This window comes from Clupea harengus, chromosome 4 (genome assembly GCF_900700415.2).
Source record: "Clupea harengus chromosome 4, Ch_v2.0.2, whole genome shotgun sequence".
NCBI lineage: Eukaryota > Metazoa > Chordata > Actinopteri > Clupeiformes > Clupeidae > Clupea > Clupea harengus.
This window is the reverse complement of record NC_045155.1, coordinates 17065038-17088330: the sequence shown is the minus strand read 5'-3', so window position 1 is coordinate 17088330 and position 23293 is coordinate 17065038. Positions and strand designations below refer to the sequence as shown.

Genomic DNA, 23293 nt, shown 5'->3' with positions numbered 1-23293 from the left:
TACAGAGGTGTATCGGTAAGTATGAGTGATATAATTGGGTGACTCATCTGAGCTGGCTCCACTCCCTGTTTCCCATCCCACTGACTGCCAGTTTCTTCAGAAGAGAGCATCAGGTGCAGGGTGTCACCCCATGGAAATTTGCCATGATGCTTCATCATGGCTGCGGGGGTAAAAGTGGAATCTGGGGCAGATTTAGGGGGACGGCGCCGTGGTGTCAGATGTCTTCCATTGCCCCGATGTGGCCCTATGACCCATTTAATCCACACAGCAGAGAGAGCGTGCAGCAGTCTCACTCCCAGCGGCCTGTGTGAGAGAGTGTGCAGCAGTCTCACTCCCAGTGGCCTGTGTGAGAGAGCAAGGTCTCCGGCCTCCTGGGTTGAAAAAAGGTGTCTGGTTGGCCACTGGCGAGTGAGAGCACAGAAAAAAACAATGCGTTGAATTTACTTTACTTCACTGTAATATGGACATCAGTTGCACATGAATAAAATGTGTTAAATCAAAACAGCATTTTTCTGAAATACAGACAACCAACTAATTCAATGAAATTGTTTAAACTAAGGGTCCATGAAATAGGTGGAGTAGAGTTCCTTATTCAATCATGTACCTTCAACATTATAATGTTACGCAAGCTTGATACCGAGCACATATTGAGTATGATCTCATATAAGTGCGTTGAAAATAAGGCAACAACTCTGCTTCCTGATGTTCTGAATAGACTATACAGCAACATTTATAAGCATTTGTTGTTTTCAGGGAAAAGAGCAGTGGGACCACTGAGACCTTGAGCATTACCAATACCTGACATGGTCATGGTTGGAATAAAATATGGCACATTTCAAAGCAAAATATAAAGACACAGCCCATGTACTAAAATGTACTGGTATCAAACAACAACTAAGTTAACAAACAAACAAACCCATATAAAAAACATTTGTGAACACAAATAGCTTAGCTTGATTATGGCAATGCTTTGCAAAGGCTGGCAATCCACCATCTTCCTTTTTTCAGTGTATACTGGAGGAAACCTAAACCAATTAAAGGTGAAAAGTGAGGGTTCATCCGGTTCCATTTGTGGTTAGGCACTGAGACAGGTTTATCTGGCCCTCCACTGTATTAAAAGCAGCAACTCCACTGAGGGTCTATTTTTGGTACAGCACGCGTAGGGTGCGTGAACAGGGCATGGTCGCCCCCATCGGGTTGTGTGAAAGTTCATGTGTGCGAACCACAGACAGAAATAGAGAAAGACATGTTTGCATGGCAACATTTCAACAGTGAAAAAAATGATGATACTTTCCATGCTAAAATTAGACAGTTTCAGGGCCTTTGTGATAAACAAAGCACAGTTATAGTGATTTGTCTCAGTAAAATTTGAAATCATAGCAGTATGTGAAGCAGAGTGTTTTATTCTTCTCATCATTGTAAGCTGTGAAATAATAACATTATCTGCACTCTCCTTTGAGATTTCAGCAGTGAGAATTTCAATTATTTAATTCAAAAGCAAATGCAGGTTAGACTTTTCTCTTAAAAATTCTGTTTATCTGTGTTTCATGAATCCTCTCGTCTTGACCGTGGCAGTTGGAAAAGGAGCTGTGAGCCAGACATGCACCAGGTGCCTGTGTCGGGTAAACATTCTTCACTAGTGACACCCTGTTGCCAAACCAGGCCACTGCAGCCTTATGGCATGGAGCGGAAAAACACCCATCAATCCCAGGGATGGTGAAATGTCTTGTGCCTCAAACTCGACATATCAGGTTTCTCCCTCACATTTTCAGCCCCACGTTTTCATCCAGAAACTGGACATGGCAAAACTCAAGCATTACCGCCAGATGAGAAATCAACAGAATCAGCAGTCCAGGAAACTTACCTGTTTACCACGAAGTATGAGTAGGTGCACCAGGTGCACTTCACCAAATTTGGTCCCACAACAGCAAACACAGCAAACAGCAACAGGATTTATCTAATCCAGCACGGCTATTTACATGGCTATTGACTGTGGGCTTTACTGTGTTTCACTGTGACCAGCACGCAGTGTACTTGTTTACATGGCTATTGACTGTGGGCTTTACTGTGATTCACTGTGACCACTAAGGAAATTACTGCCAGCAATTTAGAATTGACAGAACAGAAGAAAACACACCCACAGTAATAACAGCCATAATATTCTCTACTTCTGTAAATTCTCTAAATCTGTCATCTGTCAATGTATTATATGCAACTGAGTAAAATACAGATGTGACCACACATTGTCATGAATGCAAGATGTAATCATCATATTGTTTTCAAACAAGGCCCCATTTCTACCAGTGGTGGCACAGTAGTATTTACAACACATATGCCCACAGTAAGCGCTTATAGGCTCATGGTTTCTCAGTTAGAAGGCAATACTCTTAACTTTTAAAGACATGTAAGTTTTCAGAACAAAACAATCAAATGTTCTCAATGCTATCTTACAGTGTAACAACAACATTGTTCAAAACAAGGACTGGCCTTCTCATGCAGAACCAAACAGTACACGAGCCACGATATCTTCAGCACGTCAAAAAGAATGTGGTGGAAATGTTTACTGTTCATGTCAAGGCTCGTGTCTGCTACAAAGCTTCAGGTCTCCACAACCCCAGCTCCCAAATTCCTCACAGTTTGTCTCCACGAACTCTGTGACACACCTCAGCAAAGGCCCTGTTTCTGCCTGCTGCCACCCTGTGGTCACCACCTGACTCTGGTTACGACCATGTGTCCTCATCTGCTGGCTCTGACTCATTGCTGCCCCCTGGTGCCTCTGAGTTGTCAACACAACTCTCTGGGGTCCACTCGTTGTAGCGGTCTGTGTCCAGAAGGGATTTGAGCTCCTGGAAGTCAGGTCGTTCTTCGGGCGAATAGCTCCAGCACATCAGCATGATGTCATAAATGTGCTTTGGGCATGTCTTTGGGCATGGCATCCGGTATCCCTCGGTGATGCGCTGGAATACCTCATAGTTGGCATAAGCTGCAATGAACGAACAACACAGAGCTTGAAGTGATGTTTTTACTTCCTGTCTCTACTCAGATGGTGGTCAGAGGACAAATTAAACACTAATGTTGTAACAAGTGGCATCCCCTCACTACCAGGTCTGTCAGCTTGAGGTAATTACAACACTAAAGCACACAGACATGTCTGTACACAAACTTACACTTACACATGCAGAAATACTTCACAGACACATACATACACCTTCACACTGACGCAAATATTCACTTGGGTATGGAGATCCTCCATAGGTGAAGATTTCATAGAGCAGTATTCCAAATGACCAGACATCGGATTTGTTAGAAAATCTTCCATGGCTGATGGCTTCTGGAGCACTCCACTTATAGGGGATCTTCTTGTCCTCAGACAAATAAAATGGCTCCTGAGGATAAATGTCGACAGGCAACTAACTTGACAGTTTTTTTTTCAATTACAAATTATGTTTTAACCATATGATAGATGGTGGTCTGAGCACATCAGAGGATTTTAATTTTGTCTAACAAAGAAAACAAAAAGAGCTATTAAAAGATTATCTGATGGATGACCTTGATGACTCGAGCCAGGCCAAAGTCTGCCACTTTGCAGATGTTGTCCACTCCCACCAGGACGTTTCGAGCGGCCAGATCCCGGTGAATGCTGTTCTCTGACTCCAGATAGGCCATGGCATCTGACACCTGAGTGGCCATGTCTGTCAGGGACATGAAGTCCATATGCTGTCCCTCTGGACCTGTGGGAGAGAGGGAGATTCATGACTGACTGCACCTACCCAAATCGTCCAATAATAGCTTTCAAAGAATTACAGAGAAGTAGACCTATAGAAGTAGTAGGTACACACGGAATGAAGATGAATACATGAGTGTATGAGTAGAAAGGATACTGAAGGACAGACTAATGGCAATGTTTGTAGGTATACAGCTATATTTTAAAGATATATCTGCATAACTGTCAGAATGTCCAACTATTTCTGCCTACAATAGTGTGATAGTACTGCCTAAACCTAATTTGGCCTATTGAAATCTCTCTTGGAATAAAACGAGAATTGTGTCAATCATCTCAAATAGAATGTGCTTTCGTCATGCTATTGCCTTTTCATGAGGCCTACTCTAAATTCCTTAATATAAATTAATTTGCTGCCTTTGCTGTTTCACAAATGTTCGCACAGCATGTGAAAATATTTACATATGGACTTTAATCTCTACACAAGACTGTAATCTCTGTGTGACGCGAAAGTCACATCAACAGCATGCAAGCCCCAATAATAAGTGATGGGCCAAAAGCAATCTCTTTATACCACTGTTTGACAAGTACAACCACTATCAGATTTAATCAGAATAAGTAAGTTACTAGCTAATACACTGAAAAACACTGAAAACTATTCCTCAATGAACAAAACACTTTGTCATATACCCCTCATTCAGTGGCGAGTATACATACAAACCGAATTGAACTGAACTGAACAACAGAACTAAGTCATGCTAAATAGGATCATGCTCAATTGAACCAAATCCAACTGAACTAAAAGACTGGCACAGAAAGTGACCTCTCAGGAAGCTGAGCAGGTTGCCCTTCTCCATGAGCTCTGTGATGATGTAGAAGGGGGCGGAGTCTGTGGAGATGGCGAAGAGACAGATGAGGTGCCGATGCCTGAGCTGCTTCAGCATCTGGGTCTCCAGCTGGAACTCACGGTGGTTCAGCATGTCTGACAGAGAACAGGAAGAGAGCAGGAGAGGTCATTAATCTGAGCTGTTCAGTGCCACAAGTCAACAGTCTTCACTGTCACTGACGTAAACATGAAATGAAACAAGGGTTGCATTCACTGGTGTCAATTACTGTGAGTCTGACGCAGGACTGGGATGAAAAGACAACTCATTCATACTTTTATCTTCAGTGCTTAATGTTATTGATGTTGTTAGTGGGCAGTATTTTATAAAGATATGAAATCATTCATAAGTGAATTCAGGCACTGGGCATATTTTGAATAAACTGAATGTGGGTGTTTCAAAAATGTATGATGAAAAGAGAGGAAGTCATGAAACTGATATATCAAAGTTTACAGTCAGCTATGCACTCTCACACATACTCCTAAAATCTGATATTTGATGAACTTGACATGTGACAAAAAAATCATCCATCCATAGTAAGTCGGCTACTGTTCCAATGTCTCTACAGACAAGGAAACAATCGCATTAAACTATAGTGGCATTCTGTAAACAACAGAACATACCGATGAGTCACATAGAATTTCATACCCTCCTCCCTTCCAACCTGAACCTCATAATCTGGGCTTGAAACATGAGCCTTTTCTTTCACCCATGTAGCTCAAGCATGAGGAAGACCAGAGCATCACAGAGACTGGTGTTTGGTTAGAAATCTAGGTGCCAATGCAAGACAGGGGGGACTGGAAAGTCTGCATTACTCGCCGTCACGTCACAAACATGGAAAAAATGACAGTGAGATGCAGACCTCTGTGTTGTATGGATCACTTACTTTCTCTGTGCAAATCACAAAAGAAAGACCTCAGTTAAGATAGATAGCTATCTAATCCAACTATCCCAGTAGTAAAAACATGTACTTCAATGTGCTACATGTACTTACTATCAGTATCATATATGCCAATATCCAAATCACTTAAATGAACAGACATGTTATTGTATAAGTTAGTAGAAACACTATGTGAAAATAGATAAACAGATAGACAGACAGACAGACAGACAGACAGACACACACACACACAGTCACAAACACACGCACACACACACACACACACAAATATCCATATATCTGACATACCATTGTTCTTTAGGATCTTGATGGCGACATTGACCGTGCCTTTCCACTTCCCACGGTACACATCAGCGAAGTAGCCAGAGCCCAGCTGCTGCTCAAGGGTAAACTCGCTCTTAGGAAGTTCCCAGTCATCCTCTGGAATACTGGGAAGATCCTGAGGCTCTGGCTTTCTCTGTTTTTCCCATACAAACAAAACATATGCCATCACTTTTAGGTTCCTTTTCATAGTGAGTACGTGTTAAGAGTGATTGAATATAACATAATGATGTGAGACATATAGAAGGAGATCTCAGTGGAAACCTGTGTCACACACTACACTAGTGTTAGGCTCACTACTCAATGATGATTATGAAGTGAACCTGATGCTTTTCCATTTTCAAAATGTTTGCTATTTCTGACTTCAGTTTCCTGTTTTGTTTGGTATTGTTCTGTTGCTCTGTAGTGTCCATGTAATAGGCTTTGTTGCCATTTTCTCATGAGTCAGTAAAGGAATGTAGGCCAATGTTGATCTAATCTGATTTCCTCATGTAACAAGCAGCCTTTATCATACTGTGTGCTTACTACATATGCCCTGTGTGGTGCTCAATTTGATCTGAAGAATAACATAAGACCACAACACTGCTGTCAACCACAAAGGTCACAAGCAATGTCAAGCACTGTATGGCGCATGCACACACACACACACACACACTTGTCAAGGGCCTCAGGCTGGCAGCATAAACAATCTTACCCGGGCACAGGCCTCGGTAATTTGGGCGACAACAGATAGCGAGTGGCCCCTGTAATACTTCACCAGGGCCTCCAGATCTGTGAACGTCTGATTCAGCTCCACATAGAACAACCCCTCCTCTCCCTGAAGGATCTTGAAATGCTTCACCTTATCATCGACCTTCACTGCAAGGGTGCAAGAAACAGGAGATTAGTGATGCTTAGAGTAAATATACTGCAATGTTATCCAATTTTAGTATGATAATGCCTGATAAGGTCTGGACGTTGTCCCTAATGTCACTCATTATTGGTAGGCTGTTAACAACCACAGATATCCACTTTGCACTTATGCTATATTTTAGGTAAGTATAGAGTACCAGATAAGACGTGTCCCACTTCATCCTTTTCGCTGTGCCGCACCAGGAATGCCCCTTCTGGATTCCCAGAGGTGAGGAGGAGGTTTTGGGCTTCGAACCGATTTAGCTTTCCAAAATACCACCTGGGGATAATGCACCACATGATTACATTAGTTGGAAGAAGTTACAGTGAATTTTCATGAGGTGATGATGGAGTTGTCTTCTTGAGGGCTAGGGTTGACTCCCCCATATCAAGTGCACTATGATAAACAGCACTGTCAATACTACATATGTGTATACGGATATGTGAGGGATAGAGGAGGAAAAAAGTTGGTCAACATTTATGTCTTTCAGGAGGTCAGACTTCCATTATTTCAGAATTTGTGCTTCAGATAAATTGTTTAACACAATACATTTTTCGTAATCGTTCACAGATTAAGCTTCTTTTGTTACATATTGACTCTGTCTGCACCCTGTCTTGGTGTGTTTATTGACAAACGAAGTAATTTACTTGAAAATACTACTGTCCACATTTTGACGGAAACAAAAAACCTTAGTAAATAGTAAATACAAAAAAATATCCTGTCTTAAAAATAATCACACTACAACTCTTTTGGAAAATTATATACTCACGGCTGATCATCTAACGTCTCTCCCTTGACAAGGTAATTACAGGGTACAACACCGCTGGCCACGACCTCCCCATTGACGAGCTTATGTGCTGTCAACCAGTCTCCTGACCGCTCTGTAACTCTGAACAAGTCATCTTTCACAAAAGACATTTCCTCTTCTGACCGAGCCTCGAATGCCCACAGTGCCTTGTAGATGCCCAAACTTTCATCCGTTGGTGGCGGAGATGACCAGTTCGACTCTGACCTCGTTGATTTGTGAGAGAAATACCTCCCAGGTTCAGTGTCTTCATCGGCTTCTTGGTCCCCATCCTTTGAATGCGGCTCACAGCTGTCCTTTTCTCCGTCTTTTGGACATTTCCAGAGGGGGCAACGTGAGCAGGTGAAAATATCACGCAATGCTGTTAAGTTAATAGGCATTTTGCTAATACATGGTTCATGAGCGTGCTCCTGGACGACTGACTCGGAAGTGTCTTTGACACCTCTACAGCGCTTCTGAGAAGTCAGGTATGAGTGGAATCCATGTGTTGACAAGATAGGCGTGAAACCATTGGGGCGTCTATATGGAAATTGAAACCTGTAGGACTACTCATAGGCGGAGATCCCCCCCTACCATAAAGTTGTCCCCCCCAACAATCATTGTAAACACAAATAAATACTTTTGAATAATATAGTAATATTAAATAAAAGCCAGACAACACAAGCGGTGCTAATTATAAACGTAAAACAATGTGTTTTTTAAGTGTTGAAAAATCATGATCCCCCTATTCCTTAAAGTGGCTTGGTTCACATGCTATTTCCAACGGGCGGGGCTACCGGCGGGTCCATGTTTACATTTTAATTTAGTCATTTAGCAGACGCTTTTGTCCAAAGCGACGTACAAGGGAGAGAACTGTCAAGCTAGGAGCAATAGAAACCTAGTGTAACAATAAATAATATTTTGCATAAGAAATAGAAAAAAGGAGTGCAGGAAATTTGTAACTGCTGTAAGTGCAAATTAAGTACTAGTCGAAGAGCAAGTTAGGAAGGCCCAGCCCAGTACACGGTCAGATTGTGAGGAAACCAACCGAACCAGTAAAACCTCCACAATTAAAATAATTATAATAATAATAAATACGAGAATATTTGTATCATAAACAATTACTTTTCACATTTATAGCCATGATTCTACATCATCATTCATAAAAGCACTACACGAAAATGGCATTGAATAAATAAATAAGCACTAAACTCAATCGCGTGGATATAGCCATGGGGGAATAGAATGGACACATCTACATTCTGCAACAGTAGGCTACCTCCACCTCTGCACCGGTGAAGTTAGGTTAGGCCTAGATGTTGAAAGTCGATCCAGTAAAGTTCGAGCAAAACCCACGCTGACCGTGTGAACTTTGGACATTATTTGTCTGTGAGTAGATATTTTGTGTTGGTACATTTTATGCCGTTTAGAGAATTTCTGTTTGTAAATGATATAAGATAATTCGGTATTTAGCAGCCAAGTTATGCTAGCTCTCATGGTATCTGCTACCGTTATGCCACATTATTTGACGTGAAATTTATGTATCTCTTTATTTCTGTCTGTTCCAGACAGTTTTACAAAATCAAAACGTCCTGTATGAATAATTGCATTCTGATAACTTCAGTAAACTCAAGAAAAACAAGACTTGTGGATTCACTTGAAATTCATCATCTTTATTCTGCAAAGACAAGTGTTAGCTAGCTGTCTAGTCTGCAAACGCAGTACGAAGAAAGCATAGAGAAAGAGAGGGCGATAGAGCCAGACAGCAATTTGTCATGTCATGCCAGGAATTTCTCTCTGAAATTTGACCATGTGTTGTCCCCCATAGACATAGTATACTATGTCTATGTTGTCCCCCCTACAAAGAAATGGGATCTCCGCCCCTGAGCCTACTACTGTCACGTCTGCGCTGAATCCAGCTCCGGCCACGCCCCTTTTTTTTACTTCAACTCACACACCTTTCCAATACTTACTTACCTTACTTAAATTCCTCACTTCTTTCACTCCCTTGTCGGTTCTCGCATCACGCTCGTATCACATATGGATTATTCCCCAGCCGACACAAGCTCCGGATCTCCACTCTCCGCTCATCACGCAAATTCATTCTGCGACTTCCAGGTCGTTGAGTCGTTTTAAGGTGCCAGTATGGTACTCAGACTCCGTTACGGATGGGCGGGCCGCCGGATAGGACGGATTAATTAGCATTTCTGTTGCCTTTATGGTTCTCCGAAGGCTGGGGGTGCTGAAAACAATTCACCGCCAGAACAGTAGGTGGACAAGCGTTTTTTTGTCGAAAACACGTTGCTTTGTTCCGTCTTTGTAAGTTACAAATCGTGGTTGTTTATCCCCCCCCCCTACCAACCAGCTGTCACTAGTCAGACGATAAGTGCAGCAGGTGTAGTCACATGATATTATATTCATGAGTGTGTTTAATGCTATATAACCACCTGAAAGGGCAAACTTATCTCTATCATGGTAGGTATTATTTGTGGGGAAAATAGCAGCACTCTATAACAAAATGATATGCTTTTCTTATATACAATATTAAAACTATTAAAAAACGATTCCCTGAAATGAATACGTTCTTATTTTCTTTGGTATTTTTGTCATATTCAGATTTGCAATGATGATTGCTGGGTAATATGTATGTTGTGGTCCAATGTCAAGTCTCTATTTTATCATGTGACGAGACGATGGTAGGCTATAGCTAGTTTAGGCACAGCATCTGAACGTCAAGACCGACAAGCTGACAGTGTTGTACAAGTTCACACCTCTCATGAACCAGTTCAAAGTTCAGTTCAAACAAGTAAACATGAATAGTTCACGTTCATAGTTCACCATTTAAATTCTGAACCAGTTCATAGTTCAGTTCAGTTCATAGTTTTAGAGTGGAAAGTGAGAATGAAAGACTTCACTTGTTTTTTATAGAAAACTTTATCCATCACTACCCTTTGCCTTAAACACAGCGCTTTAAAACGAAGTGTTTATAAGTTACATTATTCAAAGGTGGAAGGTTGGTCAGTAATCAGTCTAGAGAGATAACTGAACAAAACTCTACTCCCTTGCCTCACGGGTGCAATACCATATGCCGTTTAATCATATTTGATAGAATGAAGGACAAATGAGTTGTGAATAATATCACCGAGTTTGAAAGGTATTGGTCCGGTAATAGCCGCGTGACAGCTGTGTGTTTTAAGCAAATACAATGTGTGTGCGCCGAGTTGCGTAGAGGCCGAGAGCGGTATTGCAGAAAAATTATAACTCGCAGCATATTGAAAAAAAGAACTCCATTTTTTGGAGCTGTGAACTTAGTTCTAAATTTTTAATTATAAACTATGAACTGAACTACTTCATTCTAAAATTTGTGAACTATGAACTGAACTAGTTCATGTAGAAAGTGAACTTTCCCAACACTGGAACATGTTTGCTTCATATAATGCAGAAGTTCGTTTTTGAGAGTAAATTAAATCACTTTGTGCACTTAACGTTTTTTTTTTTAAAAGAAACTGTCATCTGGAGAGTTTAAAACGACACTTAATGAGGGGATGTGAATAATTTTATTTCAATATGCTTATCTCCCTCTTGTGCGCGCTTGTGAGTTTAACGGGGCTTGTTTGTGTGAGCGACTAAATATTTTACTTGCTGTCGGGCGTTTTTTGAGAATAAAATAACTTCACATTTAGGATAACAGCCTTCTTCCTGTTGCGGGAATTTGTTTGTATCCTAGCTGTCACAACGTGATTACAGGCGGCAAATGCATCATAAAGCAAGTTTAAAAGAAATGAACTGTATGGAGATAGGCTATTTCTGTCAGATGGCATCATTGTCGATGCAGATTCTAATGAGGCTGTTGGATATGTCTCATGATATGATATGAATGAATATGTCCAAAGGTTGTTTGGACAAAATATTTTAATTGCTGTCTGCTCCTGCTGGGCTCTGGCACCTACTCTGTCAGATGCTGGAGCTCATGTGGGTTTTAAATATGGCGGTATTGTGATATATAGGGAATGAAACAGGAAACAGTCGCAGTCTTTAGTGTCCAGCTCTACCGCTGCAGAATTGGCAGTCATTCGCGCATCTTTGTAATCTTTTAGCCATGTGTTATAGAGGTGAGGATATTTCCGGACCTCTTCCGCAATGCGCTCTTCGATGTTCGTGATCATAGACATATATATGTCTATGTTCGTGATCTCCATCTTCTTAAGTTTTTTTGTGGATTTTAAACATGGCGGTATTGTGATATATAGGGAATGAAACAGGAAACGCGAGGTCCAGAAATGTGAGATTCCGGAAATGATGTCTGTGGGATATTTTAATATGATTCAAAAGGAAGGTCAGATAATTACACTCTAAAACACGATGTTAGAAAAGGGGTTTGGCCCACCGGGTAGAGGATGGGTCATGATACACATTTTAAGCTTTCTGATTGGATGGAGTCAGGTAGCGCGGGACTGTAGGCAGACAGAAACATTCTAGAACTTTCTCTTATTGTGGTTTAAGATCTTCAATAAACCCTGCTTGAAGAATTCACCATCTGCTGTTCGACTCCTGCTTAAATGGGACCGCGTGTGTGTATATTTTAGACACGACATGTCGTTTGGAAATTATGTCGTAGCGGACCAATCACGGCCAAGGGGTATCCGTCGCTGTACAGCACGGCATGACGGACCGACAGGAATTTCAACGGTGCACGGGAGAGCTCTCCGAGGGCCCCGGAGACGACGGAGAGGGCGTTCCTGGGCGTTCCTTCTATGTGTAGGCCCTTCCCATGTGTCTGTAATCGTGAAGTACGGAGTACCATATAACGGCCCTTAGTCCCACGCTCCTGCGCCGTCAGACTTTGTGTCGTCTGATGTCCGTGACGACTACAAAGATTTATGCATGTGTCATTTCTTAATCAATTTCATTGACGTTCAGCCAGTGTAGAGCTAACTAACTTTTCGTTTCTAGGCCAGAATTATGGGTAATACACGTGTCAGTGTTGTAGTGGAGTCACTGAACTTGGAGTTCGAGTCTGGAGTCCCCAGTATTCCAGTCCGAGTCCAAGTCGAGCCCCCCCCCCCCCGTTACCTGAGTCCGAGTCATCAATAAACGATTAGATGGATTCATCGGGAATAAAGAAAATGTGTTCTTCATTAAATAAAGTTACTGAACTGTCTGTTGTTTGCCATTAATGTGTGGTGAACATAACATTGCTAAGCCTTGTTTACTTAATCAATTCTGGTCAGTGGCATTTCTAAATGCTTATCTTGGCAAATTCATGTATGCAATTAATTTAGATTAATTCATCACAAATCAAATTTTATATATTTAGTGATATATATACTATATCACTTGACAGCCCCAGTATCAGTGTTAATTTTGGCAGCTATTTTAGATTTAGTCTTAGTCTTTAGACGAAAATGCATATTAGTTTTAGTCACTTTTAGTCATTTTTATCCTGCTTAGTTTTAGTCTAGTTTTCGTCGACGAAAACTCAGAACATTTTAGTCTAGTTTTAGTCGACGAAGTCTCATTACATTTTAGTCTAGTTTTAGTCACATTAAACTAAAAATTAAGTCCATCTTATAGTCACATTAAACTCCTTTCCATCCCTTCTCAGGCCCGGGGACCCCTTGTGTTGTGTCTACAACTGCATAATAGTCAAGCTTGCAGTACTTAAACTGTGGATGCAATTAGTCTCTAAGATACAGATCTCCTATGCCTACAGCTGAATTCCAATGAATTCAATGTAAATAATAATTTTAAGGCAATACTTAATTAACAGTATTATCATTAAAATATAAGAGAATATCAAGTCTAGATTTTGAAGATTCAAATGATCTGATAACACAATACAACTACTATGCCTACCTGGCCTTAGTTAAATCAACCACATATCCTCCATATGAATTGCTGTGCAATCTGATAACCAACATACAGTATTTAGCTAGACAGATAGTTTGAGAGTTGAAAGTAGTGCCAATGATAATAACAGTTGCATAAATAGACAAGGATATGTAAACCAATCACATATTCATTTATTTTTTCTTGATTAATGTCATGCGTGGCCTGTCCTATAGTCCATTCTGCAATGTGTTTACTAGCTAGTTATCGATAGCTAGTATAACTTAGCTATGCTACATCATAGTTAGCCAACGTTAGCTAGCTAAAAGTTTTGGAACTCATTTGCCAAGCCAAACGGGAGGTTTCAATCGAAAATGACTAGCTAGTTATCCAAGCTGACACAACCTATACACTCGACTGCCCATTTGAAGTTAACTTAACGTTGGCTAATATATTCGAATAACTAGTTAATATTAGCTAATTATCATTGACAGTTACTAGCTAATTTACCTTGGCATAAATGGCAGGGTTGTCTTGTGCGCTTTCAGGTGCCTCTTGTTGTGTTCTTCCCACCTATTTTGAAGCCACAAGGTTTGTCTCCGGTTATTGCGGTGCATTGTTTTATTTTCTGTCAAGTTATAATTAAAGACTGTCCAGATATCTATTCTTATGAAAAACACATGTGCACCCCCAACTCACACCCACCCACATGCAGAAAAAAACGCAGGGGCAAACATGTTTCCATTGGATATCTCAGCGCACTGTTTTATTCATTTACTCAGCTTTGTGACACACACCTCACAAGGAAAGAACCTAGCAATGCTGCTGCTGTTGGGAAACCAACATTTTTACTGTAGCGTCAACATCACACTGAAAAGTAAAAGAGTCACCTCAGAAAGTGTAAGTCTCTCATTTAAAGTGATATGTACGAGGCAGACCATTCTTCGGCCTCTTTGTTTTTTTTTTCTTCTTCTTTACATGGAACAAACAGACATGAATCTTCCCGCCATTTCGCATTACATATATTTATATTTATATATATATATATTTATCAACACTTTTCTAAAGAATTAAAATATTCAGCCACAAGTACTGGAAAAAATGTTTCACTTTAAATCACAATAATAAATATAAAAAAGGAACAATAGTAAATCCAATACAAATGACATGGAATCCGAGAGAGAACGTGGACTGTTCAGTCAAGACAAATATGCCTCGATATAAAACAAACTCAGAGATTCAACATTTCCTGAGGTTCTTGTGTTCCCCTGTTAAGACTATCTGAGGGAGGGAAATGGCTTTTACATCACTAAGGAGCTTTTACAAGAGGTCAAAGCGCACCCTGGGCCATGCCTCTGCCCCGGCATCTGCAAACCCAGGAAAAGCTTTGGTTTGACATGCAGAGAGACAATGATCCTTTAAAAGGCTACTCCATTCAATATCAGAACCCAAAAACACACACACAAAAAGTCCACGATATGCTGAAACACTATACTGAAATAATTTTCAAACTAACTACAAACTTGTTTTATCAGCAGGGAATTAAAATCTTGGATGGCCACTTTGGCTTAATCGTCTTTAACACGTGTCTTGTTTGCCTTGTGTCTATAATTTGGGCAGAGGTATGAATAGTGCACTTTGACACCATGTGAAGCTCCTTCTCTCTCAGGTCCCCCAGTCTAATGCCATCACCCCAAAGGTGGAAGCCAGAAATCGCTGAGTCTAATGTAATGGCCCTTGCACAGGCTCCAGATGTAATTTCTGTGTCCTTTACCCCACCTGTCAGAAAAGCCTACCCTAAATGCTATCTCGCTGTGAGAATTACAACACAAGGCGCTAGAAGTAGGATAACTTTAATTCTCCTTAAGTTAGAGGAGGTAAAATATCTGGGGGAGTGGTTTTGGATGTGTTTACAGCACTTCAGACTGTGTGGTAAAGGCAGATAGCAACCCTCCCAGTCCACCCTGAACCCAGGTTTCCAGGGGTTAAAGCCATGTACTTTCACCACAGCAAAGGGCCAGGCTTATCAGTATGGCTGTCAGAAGACATACTCGACTGTAGTAACGACCTCCATCATGAGGAGATGGTTACAGATGCATTGCGAGAGAAGGTTCTAGAAGAGACGTATGCTTTTGTCATGGAAAGCATGAGCACTGCTGTGCCTTTTTTCTTTGTGCAATAGTATATCAGACTACAGTGCAAGGGCCTCAACTGCAGTTCAGTAACATGAACGTGACTTCTCTGCATCTAAAAAGAAGCCATTTTCTTTCAAAGCACGAGACTGGAGTCTGATTACAGTTATACAGGCTGGGTGAGGAGAGAGATGAAGGTAGCGAGGGGGGTGGGGGGCAAACATAGAGAGGGGGGAGGGGGAAATCAGTTTAAAATCTGTACATGTAAACATCACACTTTCACTGAGTCAAAAACCAGAAGGAAAAAATACAAAGCTTCACATTGGTATACAAAGAGAAACTGAGCATAGATCTGCTGTTCCTAGAAGGTACAGGAGTAGAAACAAACAAAATAATAACATTAACAATAATAATAATTAATCATAATAATTATACAAAGCACCACAAAAAAACATAACACAGGCAATGGTTAGAACCATATTTGACTGCTGCTGCATACTGCGGCAATACAAAAAAAATCAGTTTGAACTTTTTTTCTTTCTTCATTTTAAGCTTTTTTTTTGTTACTCTGTGGAGTTACACCTCTGATGTGAAATGCAACGCATGGACACCCAGGGCTTAACCTCTCTTTAACAAAAATGGTTACATTACATCTGTCATTAAAATGTGAATCTCACTGGCAATTGAACTAAAAACTGAAATGAAATACTATTCAAGAAGACACTCAAGAACCAGAGAATGTTCTGTTGGACTCACCACAGCCAACATTGACTTGCCTTATAAGGCTGATTGAGACATGAATAATTGTGTGGCCAAATGAACACTTTCCCTGGGTTTAAGAGTTTTCAGAGATTAAGCCCTTGGTGCCCTTCTCTACACAAATGCTCATTGGTAATCATCCTGGCCATAGATGTTTTAGATGAATCACTGGACTGGCATAGTTAAATGTAATAATGCACCAAAGTAGGAGGTTGTTTTAAATGATGGCATCACACTTTTGTTCTAAGAAAAACTAAATAAACCACTCCACTCACACTCCTTGCTGTGGCATATGGAAACATTTGTTTAGCATTTTTGAAAAAAAAAAAAAAACTATTTGATGTCTCATCTTCCCATTCTAGAGAGTATCTGAGAATGTCTGCTGTAGGGTTAGGTTTACCTATGTTTAAATATAGGCTAGTGGCCAAGGGGATTACCATGAGTGTCACTCCTTAAATGTTGGCTGTGAATGTGCAGGGCAAATCATGAATATGTCAGTGATGTACAAAAAGCTTGGAAAAGACCACTTTACGTTACACAACAAATACAAAATAAGCAAAATGTCTTAGTCATAACAATGGCAACTATCGATAACAAAAATAGAGCTAGAAATCAGATACATGTACACATCTATTCAGTGATGAGTGCTCCGCTGACAAAATCCCACCCACCCTAACCCCCCATCAGTAGATATGCTGTGTCTGCCCTCTTCCATTCTAAATCCTCACCGACACACTACCTAACACAGACTCAGACAAACCTCTAATTTAGATAGCTGTTACCTGGGAAGTTCAACTGTCATAAAGTTACTCATATTCCAGGATTGTCTTTTGCTTTGTTTTTTGTTGTTTTTTGTTGTAATTATTCTCAAATGCATGGTGTACTGTGCTGTGATGCGTTCAGAGTTTGTGCAAACAAATGGGAGTGTTCCAGGAGCCCCGTCAGTGACTCCTCCATAACGAGGTCTAACACCTCGCATCATTGAAAGTAGTAATGGAAGTCTACATAGACCTGGTCTGGTCCAACACTGCACTGAGCTACCATACCTATCAGGGACCGTTCTCAGTCCAGTCACTGGGTCATGTGGTGCTGTAGCACTAGCCAATAGTCATGTGGAGATGCACACTTGGGTCTTTCGACACTGAAAACGAGGTCTGATTTATCGTTGACCAATGTGTGTTTTTAACTCCATCTATGCGTTTGGTCCCAATTTGCCTTTTTATTTATTTATTTTTTGCTAATGAAAGTGACTCAGTCATGAGGTCAGAGAAGAAGCAGCTTTCGCAACACAAGAATATACAAATATTTGCAATGTAGCATGGGAGCTGTAGTCTTTTGTGGTTTTGGGATGAGTCCAATTTCCATCCTAGAGATAAGAGACTGATGCTCTCACAAGGGTTGAGTTTCACAGTGGTTTATGAGAGTACTGTGCTCTGTCTGTGATGGCTGGGTGGCAGTGTCAGGTACCACGACACTAAACTTGCTGCAGTGTGACCATTAGCATAGCTCCTTTTGCATATAAACTCTTACAGACCAACTGACCAACTAAATAGATGGGGACAGTCTATCTATACACTAACAGCCAGACAGAATCCAACTAGATGTACATGTGTGTGTGTGTGGTTATGGCTACCATGCTAAATGTAGGCATGTGTGTGTGAATAAGACTTACTGTGAGCATGTTAGTAGTTTGGTGTATGTGAAAATAATGTGCATTCAGCATCCACTAAATCTCTCTTGATTATCATCTGGATTGCACTTTATGTTCCACTTCAATAGTATTGTCAGCTCTGGTGATGAGAATAGATACATTGTAAATGTATTAAATGTTACAGAGTGGTCAAAGACCATGGCTTTCATTGGAGAGCACTGTCATAGTTACCATTTCACTTCTCTCCCTTCCCTGTCCCATACCCCCAGTTACAGGGGCAATGTTGCTTCTAACCACAGAAACAGAATAGATTGTAATGTGTCATGCAGGGGACCCTCTGCATTTGATGTGTTTGGTCCTTGACCCATGAAAAATGATTGGCAAAGGATGCGCTCATGCACTGACTGAAGTGCTGAAACATATCCACAGCAAAGCATGGGTTTAAGTAGTGGGTGACCGTGAACAGGCAGTAAGAAAGGTGGTTATGAACATGGCACTTGGGCGCTTGCGACCCATCTACACTAATCTACATCTATGCTTACAATTGGCAATCCCTGCTGTGAAGCATTGCCACATCCGACATTTCATTCCTGTGGCTTCAACGGTACTAAACAACACAAAGGCTCTAATGGAGTTGGATTCATTAACTTAAGAAAATCCTTCAGGCCTATGCTACAATCTGCAAAATACGGCATTTCTTCAGTTATGCCATTTTGGGTATGACTGAGAGAGTGGACTGTGGTATGGCAGCAGTTAACCTAGGAGGGATGGGCACTTGAACTGAACACTCTTGTATAGTGGTTGACTCTGGGCCCTTTGGAGTCGGCCGTCATTAGGGAAGCTTCTCAGTGAGCCCTTACATGCCTGCAGTCAGTCCAAGGATAGATGGCAACCGAGGTGAGTTACAGTATGGAGGCTAAGGTCACACTTATGCAAGAACCCTTACAGCCAGTAAAAGTCCAGCCCCAACAAGGTTTCTAAGTCCGAAGTCCTGAAGTAGCTGCACAGAGAGTGAACCAGTTGCGAATTCCGCAATGACGATCTGTTCCGTCCGTTTTGCACTTTTCTTCTCTTATTTTTTGTCTTGGTCTTTTGTGTTATGTCTCCGGCATTCATAGGCTAAGAGGCTCGTGGTCCAAATGCACCTGCTGTTCAGGTTGGTAGCAGCAGAGTCCAGAAAATAACAGAGAAAAGTTCAATGAATGAATTGAACATTAAAAGTGAAAAAATAGCAAAAACAGTCAAACGTGAATGAGGCGTGAATCGAGACCTGCCACCCAAAATCTCATTGGAGGACGATGATGGATGGAGTGACATGTTAAAGGTGTATGGAATCATTCTAGGGCTACATAAGTCCTGATGACTGAAGAAGACCTACTGCTGAAACCTGCTCTACAGCTCACTAGTTCTGTCTGTACACCATCTGTTTTCTGTTGATTTCATGTATTCGTTGTTGAGCCTTCCCCCCTCCCTCCATTTTTCCTGTCCGACCTTTCCTGTCAAGTCTGAGCAAAAATCTGGATGGGTATGTCATCCCCGTCTATGGGATGTGTCATTCTTGGTGGTAATCTGGGGGCGGACAACAGCTATGCTACACATACAAGGCGATGGTCCGATGAGGTGCCACGTGATTGTCAGAGGAGCGAGCGGTGGGGGGGGGGGGGGGGTCTTGTGATTCAATCATAACGGTGCTGAGTGCAATGCATAGGTCCAAGAGGAATCGCACCTCCACCTCTGAGCCCAGCGGGGAACCAAAGGATCGTGGGGCTGAGAGAGCTGGAAGTGGTGAGAACAGTCAGAGTATCTTTTTAAAAAAGGAAAAAAAAAGAGGAAAACTGTTTGTTTTGAGCGAGAAAGCCAAACGCCACTTCTTTCTATTTCCCTCTCACCTTCTTTCTCTTAGCTTTGTGCTTTTGGGAAAGACTTTTCTGTACTCTTCCCCTCCTCTCCAGAAAACCAGTGTTGGTTTGCAATGACCGTGGTGATGGCAAGGATGGGACACAGAGAGAAAGAGAGAGAGAGAGAGAGAGAGAGAGAGAGAGAGAGAGAGAGAGAGAGAGCTGTTTCTGACCGTGTTTGTGTGTCTTCACTGACTCTGTTATTTGCACAGGTAAACATCTGGGCAAAAATGAGTGAGAGTGTGTGGAACAAGAGGCAGGCTGACACCAGGGTCACAACCAGGTTCGGTTCGGCACGAATTGGCTCGGTTTGGTCCGGCATGTGTGTGTTGTCTGTTTGTGTGTGTGTGAGTGTGGCCCGGTTCAGTTCTGCTGGAGGATCAGGTTCTCGAGCTCGTCTGCTGAGCGGAGCAGGAAGGCGGCGGACTCACGGTAGCCGGCAATGAGCTGCCGCACAGCCGTCACCTCTGGGGCGCTCAGCTGGGCCGAGGCCCCCCCGCCACCCCCGCCCTGACCGTGACTGTTAGAGCTGGAGGAGGTGGAGGAGTTGGAGGCCAGGGACTTCATACTTAGATCTGTGGGACCTGGAAGAATGAATCAGGAGAGAAAAGAGATAGATAGAGAGAGAAAGGTAAGAAAGAAAGGATAAGAGTGAGTAAATTAAATAATACATGACAAAAATAAAATACAGGATTCTTCAGTATAGAAATGATCTTCACAGTAACTAAATGAGACTGCCTATAAAGTGGAGGCTTCAAGGGTTGAGGGAGGGCCTGAGAGGGACTGAGAGGGAACTTCAGGGATTTAGGGGAGGAGCAGCTCAAGCTAAATCAGAAAAGTTGCTATGGTGCCTGTCTGATTTACAAATCAAATGAAATTTGTCAGGCTATATGACTGTGGCCAACTAGGTACCTATACATGCATTCACACTCAGATACACACGCACACACACACACACACACAACCACACATGCTCTCCATCTCTTGCAAGCGCACACACACACACACACACACACACACACACGCACACATATACACATGGATGAACACACACACACACACACACACACACATACACACACACACACACACACATGCACAGACACACACACACACACACATTCCCCTCCTCTTCAAACAAACAGTAACAGCCATTCACCATTGCTCTGTGTTGTGCCGCTGTTCTGCAGGCTGCCCCCGTGGGCCCCGTAACCACCGAAACTGTAATTGAGCCCACCGTTGGTGTAGAGCTGGTCCTGGGCGTAGGCAGAGGCAGCCAGAGCGAAGCCTGAGTGGGCCAGAGCGGCCGGGTCCCTGGAGCTGGGCTTATCTATGGAGATCTGCTCGTCCTAGGAGAGACAGCGGCCCAGACACAGAGGACAAAGGGCCTTTAAAATGACTGCGGCACAACTGTGGGGATACTTCAAACAATTGTGAAAATCAAACATGCCACAAAACAGGCAAGGATTACAAAAGTATGAACACAATCACACAAGCATGCATGCAAAAAAACACACAAACACACACACACACACACACACACACACACACACACACACACACACACACACAAACAGAACAGACACATATACATACACTTACATTGGTCTGGTAGATGTCTAGTCGCATCCTCTTGGCAGCATTGCGTGACTCACTCTCACAGGCAGCAGCCAGGATATTCTCAGCCATGGCAGAGGTGAGGTGGGGGGGTGTGGGACGAGTCTGATGACAGGGGTGTGATGACAGGACAGGGCAGGAGAGGAGAGCATGGGGGGAGGAGAGGAGTGGAGAGGAGAGGAGAGAGGAGGAGAGAGGTGGATAGGAGAAGAAAGTAGGGGGTGAAAGGCATGCAGATTTAAATTCTGTATTGTGGAGAAAGATGCCAATCCAATAACTGCCAAAAAGTTGTGTCAGAATAACAGCCCCTCCCCACCCCACCCCCGCACACACACTCTGTCACGTGTATGTGTGTTCAGACGCTGCTCACTGCCTGACCATAAACACATAAAATATTCCAATGGTCCAGACAGGAATGCCACTAGAGGGCAGTAGTGTGCTTCCCAAATGTGCACATCAATGAGAAAGCAATGTTTCCTATAGTCTGTTTTGGATTGAAACAACAGGGAGAATTTTAGATATAGAGGAACGAAACTGTAGATGTGTTCCAAGGGAATCTGCCTGTATGCGAGTGTGATTGTGTGTGTGTGCCTCCATGACTTATTTGAGCTTACCTCGAAGCCAGTCTTCTTCAGGCGGCGACAGGACTTGAGGTAGGTGCGTATGCGCTTGCGGGCGCGCTCCTGGAACTCGGGGAACTGGCGGCTGCACGACTCGATGATGGCCTGGATCTTCTCCTTGGGCTGCTTGGAGATGGGCACCATGCGATCCAGGTTCTCGTCCACAAAGAGACGCACAAACATCTGTGCAGCAAGAGGAGAGACACAACTGATGAGTGGGAGAGAAGTGATCAAATATATATAGTATATGGAGATAATACATCAAACAGGAGAAGCCAAGATCGAGAAAGGGGAGAGAGACAAACAAAGAGGTGGAGAGAATAATGTGTGGCATGGATGGATATGAAGCATACTGAGAGAGGGCAGGGGTGGGTCGGGATATGGAAACACACCAAAAGAGAATGAGCCAGGGAGAAGGAGAGAGAGAGAGAGAGAGAGAGAGAGAGAGAGAGAGGAAGGGAGAGAGAGCAGGAGGTTGCGAAAAGACAATGTGCTATGTTGTGCATGTATTTCACAAAGAGAATACCTGTGATGTTTTTTTAATGACCAAACATGCAACAACTTACAAAAAAAAACCTGCAGGACTGTCTCCCTTAAAGAAGAAGCCCTCATATATGAACACGGCAACATCAAACAAAAACCTTTCAACATTTTGTAATAGGATCTTGCCGAATGAATGCTCCCTTTAATAGACTACAGCAAGGACGCCTTTTAAGGCCCACCATAACGAGGAGACACAGCAGATAAAGCTCTAAAAGACATCTATGCTGTCGGAGCATGGAACATGAGAGAAGCCTTGTGTTCTCTCTTCTTTCCCATCAGGGACGAGGAGAGTCACGGAGAATAAAGACAAGGGTTCTGTGGGGGCACAATTATCGAAACCCATATTATGTCAAAAATGCGAAATCCACAAATGTAATTTTAATTGAAACTGTATGCTCCTCTTTGCGCCTTTCCCCATTTCATATTATAGAGGGCCTCTTCTCTGTGTAAAAACAAAAACTATTTCACACTGTGCATAAATAGGCCGCACTTTCATGTACAGATCAGATCAGAGAAACAGTTCTCATTTAATTCACAGATTTATCAGGGGGTCTCTCTATAGTGCGGCTATTTAATGTGGCAGTCTCTCAGAAAGTTCTTTTGGATGATTTTAAATGAGCTCAGATTTGCTAATTTAGGTTTGGCTGATTTTTATTCCCAGAATGTATTTGAGCTCATTAGTCTCATATATCCCTGGCTGCATTAATTCCATGCGTTCCATGGCGTGAGTTTACAGTCCAC

At 42.2% G+C, this 23293-nt stretch overlaps 2 protein-coding genes across 3 annotated transcripts in view; both read right to left on the bottom strand.

Moving 5' to 3' along the window:
• Window positions 1–1383: 1383 nt before the first annotated feature.
• Window positions 1384–8036, bottom strand: LOC105906368 (protein-tyrosine kinase 6-like). The gene is made up of 8 exons (XM_031566446.2): window positions 7489–8036; window positions 6877–6998; window positions 6522–6685; window positions 5795–5963; window positions 4545–4703; window positions 3550–3731; window positions 3233–3386; window positions 1384–2983 (listed from the first exon to the last, which is right to left on the bottom strand). The coding sequence occupies exons 1-8, from the start codon at window positions 7902–7904 to the stop codon at window positions 2721–2723; spliced, it is 1629 nt and encodes a 542-aa protein (XP_031422306.1). The 5' UTR covers window positions 7905–8036; the 3' UTR covers window positions 1384–2720.
• Window positions 8037–17846: 9810 nt separating this feature from the next.
• nol4la (nucleolar protein 4-like a) overlaps window positions 17847–23293 on the bottom strand; it is a 42091-nt gene continuing 36644 nt past the window's right edge. The window contains exons 8-11 of one of the 2 annotated variants that reach the window (XM_031566445.2): window positions 22004–22192; window positions 21375–21494; window positions 21010–21121; window positions 17847–20356 (exon numbers count right to left, since the gene is read on the bottom strand). In XM_031566445.2, coding sequence (XP_031422305.1) covers window positions 20136–20356; window positions 21010–21121; window positions 21375–21494; window positions 22004–22192 — 642 coding nt within the window. In that variant the 3' untranslated portion in view covers window positions 17847–20135. Of the gene's footprint in view, window positions 20357–20931; window positions 21122–21374; window positions 21495–22003; window positions 22193–23293 lie in introns of both variants that reach the window. The other variant, XM_031566444.2, reaches the window with a different exon arrangement.

What these genes read in the sequence shown, in the direction of transcription:
- LOC105906368 (XM_031566446.2), bottom strand. Translation starts at nt 7,904, where the DNA reads ATGCCTATTAACTTAACAGCATTGCGTGATATTTTCACCTGCTCACGT. An exon ending in CCTGCTCAGCTTCCTGAGAG is followed by an intron (nt 3,732 to 4,544) that starts GTCACTTTCTGT and finishes TCTCTCCCACAG; the next exon opens with GTCCAGAGGGACAGCATATG. An exon ending in TGGAGGATCTCCATACCCAA is followed by an intron (nt 2,984 to 3,232) that starts GTGAATATTTGC and finishes CGTTCATTGCAG; the next exon opens with CTTATGCCAACTATGAGGTA.